Genomic DNA, 11,086 nt, shown 5'->3' on the forward strand with positions numbered 1-11,086 from the left:
ATTTTCAAGGGTAGTGATGCAGGGGGAGAGTTGGGAGGGACCTCTAAGGGGAAGGCATGTTGGGGTTGGAATGTCTGATATTGGGGTTGGAAATTTGCCTTTAAAGTGAATTCCAAGCTGCCGCAGGAGCCCAGTCCAGAGCTAGCTCAGTGTGTACTGTTGTGTCAGTTTGTGAAAACCTCTCTTGGTGCTTCATTTCCCTCAAAATGAGGGAACAGTTTATTCCCAGAAAGTAGGTTACTCATTGTGCAATTAGGTTTAGATCATGACTGCTCAATCATTTGCCTATCAGGAATATCACAAAACTTTTGTTCTTCCCTTTGATATACATCTAGGTATCCCATCCCATCACTACTCCTCAATATATCCCCAACACATACATATCCCATCACTCAGATTCAAAGACATTGGGTCCAAGGCAGAAGGTAGCACAGTGGAAGAGTGCCAGGCTTGGAGTCAGCAAACCCAGGGTTCAAATTTGGCCTCAAATACTTCCTAGTTGGGCAAATCACTTAACTTCAATTGCCTAGTCCTGGCCACTCTTCTGCCTTAGAATTTATACTATGACAAAAGGTAAAGCTTGTGTTGTTTTGTTTTGTTTTGTTTTGTTTTTTAAGGAGTTAATGAAAACACATATGTGTGGACAGGGCAAAGAACAAATTATAAAACCTCAGGAAGCACCTTTAGCACTTCTGATTCTATCCAGATTTGTTTCAGTCTGGTAGAATTGAAAGCACACAGACTCTGGAGTCAGAAGAGTTGGATTCAAATCCTATCCCTGACATTTGCTTGTGTGACCATTTCACCTAAGCCTCAGTTTTCTCATCAATTAAAGGGAAGTGTGGGACTAGATAAGATCCTTTACAGCTCAATGTCTAAGATCCTATACCTGACCATTTGTCCAAGAATTGAAAAACTCAGACTGGGTATTGCTTTAGGTAGGAAAATTTATAGAACATCTCGGTTATTTTGACAGCAGGGATGGAAAGTTTCATATTACAATTTTCTTTCTTTCGATGTTGTTGATTATTGGTAGAACAGAATTAGAATTAGCAAATTGCAGCCAGGCATTTGTGGTCTCAAATAACATGAAGAAAATAACTTTTATTGATGTCTTTTATCTTTATATTACAATCATTTCTGCAAAAAAAATAACAAAACCTTTCCTCCTTCATTCCCTTCAGGGTAAGCCCTCCTTTAATATTAAATTTAAGGTGCCATGTTGCTGAAAGTGGAACACCTGGGTCTAAAAAGCAGATCTGTAATAAATATGTCAATATCCAAAATACATGTATAATAGCTTTACAAATTAGTATTAGAAATGGGCAATTCCACTCTTTTGGGGATTACAGGAAGTGGTTCTCCACTGCCAATACATCAATCAACTATTGCTCCTATTTACAGTTCTTCCTCTACCTCTCCCATTTCTGTCCTCACCCATATAAATTTGAATTTTCATTCATTAAGCAATATAAATATGTAGTAATGCTATGCACTGATGATTTTACCTTATTGCCTGTAGCAGTGTCCACCAGAAATCCCAGGACCTTAAGGATAATGCTGCTCAGACAAACATCACTCTGGCTAATGTGTTTCAGAGTGACACGAGGTGGCTCGTCATCATCATCTTGGCTTCCATGTTGCTTAATTGGTGAAGAATCAGGACTTTGCAGAGGCTCCTGAGCGGACTGGAGGGGAGATGTGTCATTTGGCTGCATTTCCTTGAGATTACTCCCATCTTCCTCTTCTTCCTCATCTTCTATACATGACTGAAGTATATGAATTACATATTCCAAAAGTAGCAAATTAAATAGATGCCAGGAGCCTAGGTTTAAAAAACCAAAACCAAAACAAAACCAGAAAGGCAGATCTGTAAAGTCAACATAGCAACTTTTTTTTTTTTTAACCCTTAACTTCGGTGTATTGGCTCATAGGTGGAAGAGTGGTAAGGGTAGGCAATGAGGGTCAAGTGACTTGCCCAGGGTCACACAGCTGGGAAGTGTCTGAGGTCGGATTTGAACCTAGGACCTCCTGTATCTAGGGCCTGGCTCTCAATCCACTGAGCTACCTAGCTGCCCCCAACATAGCAACTTTTAAAAGATTTTGGCAAGTCTTACTCACTAAATCTTCATTTGTACAATTGATTTGCAATTTTCACAGTCTGGGGGAAATCAGAGTGGGATCTTTGATACCATCTATGCCTTAGGTAGGACCTAGTCCTTAGACAAGCACAGCTTTCCTCCTCTATCTCCTTCTCTTCTTCTACCTTTATGTTCCCTCTATTCTATCAATTCTAAGACAGAAGAGCGGTAAGGGTGAAGCAATGGGGGTTAAGTGACTTGCCAAGGGTCACACAGCTAGGAAGTGTCTGAAGCCTAATTTGAACCCATCTCTAGGCTGGAACTCTATCTACTATGCTATCTTGCTGCCCTTCTTCCTCCTCTACTTTTAATGACAGCTCCCATGATCAGGGAAAGACTGTTCTCTGAGGTTTATCTGGCAGCTGAATAGAGACATAGGAATAGAATGGGGCAGGGAAGGGGGGAGACAAAGGGAATCACAGAGGGGATATTGTTGCCATCTTATGATGCCTCAGATACAGTCACTTATCAAGTTCTTCACTGCTTGTGTTACTGCATATCCTTATGTGTTAAGTGGGCAAGGGAAAAGAGTCTGAAGCACATGACAAAATGAAGTCTATCATGCCAGAATTTTAAAGATATAAATAGGGAAATTTTAAGAGAAAATGTGAAAAAAGCATGCACAATGGAACTGAAAACACTGAATCTGTGAAACGTTTTTTGGTAGGAAAGAAGAGAAAAATGACTGGGGCTTCATTAGGAAGTGGGTAGGAACAACAGGCTTATTATAAATCCTCAAAGGACCCAAAGTTATGGATATTCAGTGGCTGATACAAAGTGCTGCCCTGGGTAGGCTACAGCATCTTTGGTCAATAACTACCAGGCCGTTCAATTTGATGGAATAAGTACTGTTTTTACTGATTTTAGTGTGGCACAGTGGCTAGTGAACCAACCCAAATACAGGAACCCTCTTGTCTCTCTTGTGACACACAGTTCTCGTGTGGCTGTGGGAAGGTCATTTAATCTTTCAGTGCCCTGGGCAACTCTCTAAAACCATATGTGTAAAGAAGATGTCAATCTGCATTGGGAGGAGGGGTTTCTTTCAACCTAGAAGTTCCCAAAGCCAATGAAATTGCATATCTAGTTCTAATCCCAGCACATATGCACAATGGAGGAATCTCTGACCAATTACACTTGAGAATGTTACAACATATTGGCATATGGAAAGAAGAGAAAATAAATGTTTTTAAGTAAAAAATAAAAATATGTTACAGAGTAAAGACCATTGTCAGAAGGGAGTCAAAGGGTAAGAAAGCTGGGAAGAGGGTGAAAGACTTAAAGGGAGACTGGAGCCATTTCCCTTTACTCCTAGAAACTCTGATTGGGGAAGTTCCTCCAATAAAAGCAGAACTTCCCATTTGACAGTCATTTTCAAGGTAGCCTCAATTACTAGGGACCAATCAGCAAGATGCAGAACCTCAACAAAGAACTTTAGCAGGGACCAGGTTACATATCCCACTCCATGACAGGTGTCCCCTTCTAATAAAGTTCCCCCATGAATCTCATCATGAAGACTAGAAGATTTGTCAAAATCCATATGGATTCTCCAGACCAATCTCTAATATATGTATATGTATTTCCTGAGGAGAGAGTGGGCTGGTTACAGAAAAACAAGTGTGGGCTCTTTCCCTGTTTCTAGGCTTAGACTGAAACACTGCTGTCTTATTACTTTAGGGCAAATTTTACATTTTACATTCTTATCCGGAGTAATCATCTTAGACATCATCCAAAGAAACTGAATTACTGAAGTAAGCGAAGTAATTCATTTTAATCTAGATAGCAGTTCCTCGTCACAAACACTGAGGACAGCATTCAAGTGAAACTCCAGTGTATTTGTGAGGCTGATCTAAATTAGAGGAATAGGGAGGAAGAATATTGGTCAGGACTTCAGAGGTCATTTAATCCAATGTCCTCATTTTAAATAACAGATTTAGAGGTGGAAGGGACCATCACATCAAGGTCAGTCCCTTCATTTTACACATGATAAAACTGAGTCTAGAGAGAGTAAGTGGCTTGCAGAGGTCACATAGATCATAAATATCTAAGCTGGGATTTGAATCTAGGTCTTGACTCCAAATTGTACACTCTATCTACTATATTATATCACTTTTAAAGATAAGTGACATTATTAAGACTACAGTATTAGTTGTTGAAGGGCAAGGATTCAAACTCAGGTCCTTACTCCAGAACCAGGGCATTTTCTATAGAAGCGAATATTCTATTCTTTTGACCAAAAAACTGAAAATCTAGCCTTGTCCCTCTCCATGAAGTTCCCTAGGACCATGCTTTATTGCAATATGACTTCCTTATCAATTGCTCAAATGAAATTCCCATTGGGATGTTCCAAGAACCACTGCCCTTCTTCTCCTATCAGAGTTACCTTGGCTATGCCTGAATTAAAGTATAAAAAGTCGCTGTAATTCAACAGTAACTAACACTCAGCAACGTGGGGGCAGAGGATGGTGCCTTACCAAAACTGTCCGTGTGGCAGAGTGTCATGGCCTTGCTCACAGAGGTCAGGAGGAAGTTCCATCTCAGCTGGAAGCTAGCAGCCAGTCTGATAAACTCTTCTTTGCTCCTGCTTGGCTAGTAAATTTTAAGAATGTATAAGAAAGGAGGTTCCAATTTAGGGGAAAAAAAACCTAGTAGAAAAATGTGTTCACACAATGATTTTATATACACACATTTCCTTGGGAACAACATTTTTAAAGGTATAAATGAGAAACAGAGGAGGAATTTACAAGTACTATAAAGGATGAATGTTTTACCAAGTGCACAATGAGCTTGTTTCTAGCTTTTGGCTAAAACCCCTGTGGGATTGATCCCTGGTACAATGTTCTTTGAAACTGGGAGAGAAGGAGATGAGATATTGGCCTATTTTTTCATACACGTACCATTTGTAAAAACAGGTCACTTGTGAAGTATGACAGAGTAACACCACAGGAATAACACCTCTAATGTCTACTTGGGAAATAAATTGATAGGTTATTTATATTCTTAGCAGCATGTGCTTTGACTGCTTTATTAAAGAAAAGCAGAACAGTTGTGGAAGTAGGTTTGATTATGAGGAAGTGCTCTGATTGGAATAATAATGAACCCAGGGCTGGGTAGTTGTGCATCCAATAGTAATGACAAAACGATTATGCTTAATTCAGGGGATATTCATAATCAGCTGTAATAAGCATTAAGAATCAGATTTGGAAGATACCTCAAGAGATTATCAAAGGGGTCAGTAAGGTAGCTCACTAGACTGTGAGCCAGTCTGGGAGGCGGGAGGTCCTGGGTTCAAATTTGGCCTCAGACACTTTCTAGCTGTGTGACCCTGGACAAGTCACTTAACCCCACCTGCCTAGCCCTTACCTGCCTTTTGCATTGCAAAAAATACACAATATTAATTCTAAGATGGAAAGTAAGGGTTCAGAAACAAAGAGGTCATCTAAACAGCTTGTTTCTATACAGCAGCAGATCTCAAAGTATGGTGTAAGGACACTTGAAGTTCCTTAGATGATTTCTGGAAGTTCACAGACTCAGAACTATATTCATAATAATTCTAAGCTATCATTTGTCCATTAAAATCTCCTTCCCTTTCCCAACAATATATCTATGTAAGGCTGGATTTTCTTTGTTTATTTCAATCAGAACAGTATATTACAACAGAATGAATGTGAAAGTAGGTATGAGAATCAAATATTAAGACAGATTTTAATGAGATTTGCAAAACTATAGAAAGTAATGTTACTAAATATTTTTTGGAAAAATTTTTTGTGTTAATATGTAATGGGATAATTGTTATTTTTTAATGAATTAATAAATATTTAAAAATGTTCCATTTTAATTTCTAACATAGTAAATATTGATAAATTGAGCCCCATACAAACAAAAGCTCTTTGGGTTCTCAATTATTTTTTCAGTGTCAAAGGGTACTGAGGAAGAAAAAAAGGTTGGGAAATATTCCATTAAAAAATAATATACCTAGCTGTGTGATTCTGGGCTTAACTTAACCCTAATTGCTGAGCCCTTACTGCTCTTCTGCCTTGGTACCAATTCTTAGCATTGATTCTAAGACAGAAAGTAAAAGTTTTTTTTAAAGAATATTATAGGTTCCTCAATCCCAGGGAATTCTAATAAAAAACTAGAGACTAAAATTAGTATAAAACAGTGAATGAGATATTATATTCTTCTGAATTGTAAGCAGTACACTTTACATTTATAGCAGGATCTTCTTTTATGTGACTGCAACACACATGAATTTAAGTCTATGTGATTAGCAATAGAAAAAAATTAAATTAGAAAAATATATAAAATAAAAAATGTTCATAACATGCTAAATCTGTGCCATTCTCCCAAGCAGTGTAAAGTCTCACAGCAGTTTGCCCCAGTCACACTCATTCTCACTCTGAGAAGAGTTAGTATGAGTCATTACATTGTTTTGCTCCTGCATCAGTCTTTGTCCAGAGTACTAGCTTGTAACAAGTCCTGTCCCATCAGAACAGTGCTTCTCTGTTTCATCAACCCTATTTAATTATTAATAAAGACCCCAAAGTTCAAGAGAAGTGATGCTAGGAGCTCTAATAAGCCTAAGAAAAGTCCTAAAGTGCCTAGGTATATTCATATAAGAAACATTTATTAAATAATGGGATTTGCTCTTATGTGTGATTTTCAGTTTATATGAAGAATCCTGGAACATATTATGTAGAATGAGTTCCTACTGTTCTAGGAAACAATTTGGTTATGATTAAAAGGAAAAAAAATCTACCAATACAAAATATATCTCTTGTCTCAAACACAGAGGGATATGAACTCCCATTATATTGTATTTATAACATGTTATAAAGTGTATATGGTACTTCATATATCCCTCAGGATAATGCTATGAGGTATTTCCATTTTAAAAAACAAGGAAACTGAGGCTGAGTGACTAACTCACTTGTCTGGAACCACATAACTAGGTAGTATTTGATGTAGAATTTGAACTCAGGTCTGCCCTACACCAATCCTTCTCTCTATCCCTGCACCAATTAGCTGCCTATTATAAAATGATTCATTCATTGACATGCTTTTGTATTTCCATGGAAAGTAGTTATCCTCAGTAAATCACTGGATGCTTGGGATTAACTTATATAGAAAAAGATTAATTTTTTAAGTGAGAACATCTTCATTTTATATCAATCCAATGGATGCTGCATAGCAGTACTATGAGATAGAGGACTACTCAATCAGTCCAGCCAAGTACAGCCAAATACCATAAAAATGATTTATCCCCCCTTTTTTTATCACTATGCTCTGGTACTTTGTGTGTGTGTGTGTGTGTGTGTGTGTGTGTGTGTATGTGTGTGTATACATGCATACATATATATGTGGTCAAGATGGTAGCTTAGCAGCAGCAAAAACTGGAACTGCTCTGAGAATCCTGACAAACTAACCCGTGTGTGTGTGTGTGTGTGTGTGTGTGTGTGTGTGTGTGTGTGTAGTTATTTTTAGTTACTGACTGGATGGTAACAGTTAGAATAGAGCACATGACCAAATCTAACATTTCCTTTTATTTACTGCCAGATGTGAACAAGTGAAGCCATTAGTTATCTCTAAAAAGGAGGGAAATTTGTAGTCTGACAGTCTATTTTATTGGCAATCATCTGTTTTTGTCAGCTGGGCTATTTGATAAAAATAAGCCTTTCAAAGTCATTTGGTTAAAAAATTGCCTTTTTTCTAACATGTCTCATTTGTGAAATCTGATGATAGGAGGATTGAGACTTTGGAAACAGTGTATTTTGGTATGGTTGAAGATGTAGTAGGAAAAGAACAAAAGTAAAGAAGACTCATATTTATTATTCCAGGAAGAACATTTTGGCCAAATTTTGTATATTGAAGCAGTGCCCCAAACAAGTGAGTATTAAAATGTAGCAAATAATAATAATAAACAATAACTAATATAGGATTTTAACATTTTCCATTGAGTCTTACAAGTGTTTGAATAAAGTGTCACAGATACAATTATCTCTATTTTACAGGTAGGGAAACCTAAGGCTTAGAGAGGCTAAGTGACTTAAAGGCATATAGGTAATGTGTCAGAGGCAGGATAATCATAATAAGTAACATTTATATACTACCTCAAGATTTGCAAAGTGATTACAAATACTCTCATTTTATTCTCACAACCACCTGCAAAGATAGGTAATAATAAGGATAATTATTTGACTGGTGAGGAATTTGAGGCAGAGAGAGAGTGACTTGTCCAGGATCACACACTTGGTAAATATCTGAGGCCAGATTTGGACTCAGTTTCTCCTGATTCCACGTCCAGTGCTCTATCCGTATAATTCCTTAAACCCAAGTCTTGATTCTAATACCCTGTTGAATGATGTCATGCCTCCATTATCTTTAACTTTCCATTAACAAAGAAATATGATTTATGCTGAGATTTAGAGGTAAAATCAGCACAATGGCATGTGCAGAGCAAAACTGAGGGAAGGGAAAATGGACTTTGATAGAAGAATGCCCAATGATGCTAGGATAAAAATGCAAACTGCTTTTTCACTCATTTAAGGCCTTCCACAAACTATGTGTAAGTTTGATGAGGGTAGGAACCATATCTTAGCTAAGCTTTGCTTTTCAACAAATGCCTTGCACAGGGTTTGGCACACAGTGAATTCTTAAAAAGTACTTGAGGGACCTTCCGGTTCCGGGTTAAGATGGCGGCAGAGTAAGAAGCAGCTCTTAACCTCTCCTGACCGAAACACACAAAACTCCTCAAGGGGACATAAAAACAAGTCCAGACGAACGGAGGAACCCCACAACAGGGCACAGCGTGGAAGGTACGTGGAATCGAGACATTTCCAGGCTAAAAAGGGCTCTCACTCACTCAATTGCAGGCTGAGCAACCGCCCCACCCCCACCCCCTCCACACTCACCTATAGCTCCGAACCCAGCTAAAAAGAAATAGAGCAAGTTTGGGGCACCCATCGAGTCATCGGCAGCTCCGGGACCTGTTCCTGAGAGCAGCAAGACTTAGGACCCCATTAAGTCAAGAACGCACGCGAAATCTGAGCGCACGGGAGCAGGATGCTGGGCGGGCGCCTGCTGAACAGAGGCGTGGGTGCTGGCTGAGCAGAGGCGTGGGCGTGGGTGGAGGCGGACACAGCCAGGAACTAAAGCCTAAGTGGGGAACCAGTGCAGACGGGTATACGACTGTGGAAGCAGCGCCCTGAGACTTGTAAAGAAACCTCCAGCAGAGGATCAAGCAAGGGAATCCACCAGGGGGCTTGACCTTGGAAAAAACTAGAACTCAGACCTCAGGACTGAGCGCGAGGATAAACCTGAGAAGCTGCTGGGCTAATGATGGCTAATCAGTTACAGGAAATTCAGAAGAGAAAGAATAATAACAAAAAAAAGAAGTCTCTAACACTCGACAGCTTTTACACAGAGAAAATCCAGACAACTGAGCAAACAGAGGAGGAGAACAAACAACCATCCAGACCCTCCCCAAATAAGGAAAACTCCTCACAAGCTATGGAAGAGTTCAAATCTGAGATTTTGAGGAAAATGGAAGAGATCTGGCAAGAAAATAACAGTTTAAAAGGTAGAATCTTGCAACTGGAAAGCGAGGCTCAGAAACCAAATGAACTGATAAGCAAATTGAACACAAGAAATGACCAGATTGAAAAGGAATACCAGAAGATTATGGCCGAAAACAAGAAGATTATGGCCGAAAACCAAAAGATTATGGCCGCTTACCAGAAGATTATGGCCGAAAACCAAAAAATTATAGCCGAAAATCAATCCCTAAAGGCTAGAATTGAGCATGTAGAAACTAATGATCTCTCAAGACAACAAGAACAAATAAAACAAAGCCAAAAGACTGAAAAAATAGAAGGAAACATGAAATATCTCAATGAGAGAGTGACAGACCAAGAAAACCGGTCTAGAAGAGACAATTTGAGAATAATTGGTCTTCCAGAAAAACCAGAAATTAATAAAAACCTGGACTCTATACTAACAGAAATAATTCAGCAAAATTGCCCTGAAGTCCTACAACAAGAGGGCAATATAGACATTGAAAGAATTCATAGAACACCTGCGGCATTCGATCAAGAAAGGAAAACACCAAGAAATATCATTGCAAAATTCAAGAGTTTCCAAGCAAAAGAAAAAATCTTACAAGAAGCCAGAAAGAAACAATTCAAATATCAAGGAGCAACAATCAGGATCACACAGGATCTGGCAGCCTCAACACTAAAAGACCGTAAGGCGTGGAATACGATATTTAGAAAGGCAAGAGAGCTGGGCCTGCAACCACGGATCAACTACCCATCAAAATTGACTATATATTTCCAAGGGAAAGTATGGGCATTCAACAAAATTGAAGAATTCCAGGTATTTGCACAGAAAAGACCGGGGCTAAATGGAAAGTTTGATATCCAACCACAAAAATCGAGAGAAACCTGAAAAGGTAAATAAGATACAAAGGGGAAAGAAAGAAAACTTATAATTTTTAAATTTGCCTTTTTAAGGGCCTCAGTGAGATCTAATTATCTGTATTCCTTTGTAGAGAAATGTTATGTTTAATTCTCTGTAGTGAACTCTATTCACTATTATAATATTCACTATTATAGTAATCAGAAGAATAATTAACAGGGTGAGGGTGGAACACTAAATAATCTAAGATGGCATGGGGGATGGGAAAGAGGGGGAGAAACAGCAGGGGACACCAAGAGAAACTTGAGCGAATAAGAAAATAGAATACTCTATTACACACAAAGAGGGCATGGGAGAGAGAGGGGACAAATACTATTATAAGAAGGAGAGGAAGAGAGCATAAAGAGGTAATAATCAAACCTTACTCTCAGTGTAATCAACCCGGAGAGGGAAGAGTAGCTATACTATCCATTGGGAAATAAAACTCTTATCTTACCCTTCTGAGAAAGTTAGAAGGGATAAATCAAGGGGAG

At 38.7% G+C, this 11,086-nt stretch overlaps 1 protein-coding gene across 1 annotated transcript in view; it reads right to left on the reverse strand.

Annotated features, from left to right (window-relative positions):
* The window catches only part of RFX8 (regulatory factor X8), a 48,523-nt gene that overhangs the window by 13,628 nt on the left and 23,809 nt on the right, over positions 1-11,086 (reverse strand). The window contains exons 4-5 of the mRNA XM_044667040.1: positions 4,613-4,727; positions 1,509-1,825 (exon numbers count right to left, since the gene is read on the reverse strand). Coding sequence (XP_044522975.1) covers positions 1,509-1,825; positions 4,613-4,727 — 432 coding nt within the window. The remainder of the gene's footprint in view (positions 1-1,508; positions 1,826-4,612; positions 4,728-11,086) is intronic.

This window comes from Gracilinanus agilis, chromosome 3 (genome assembly GCF_016433145.1).
Source record: "Gracilinanus agilis isolate LMUSP501 chromosome 3, AgileGrace, whole genome shotgun sequence".
Lineage (NCBI taxonomy): Eukaryota > Metazoa > Chordata > Mammalia > Didelphimorphia > Didelphidae > Gracilinanus > Gracilinanus agilis.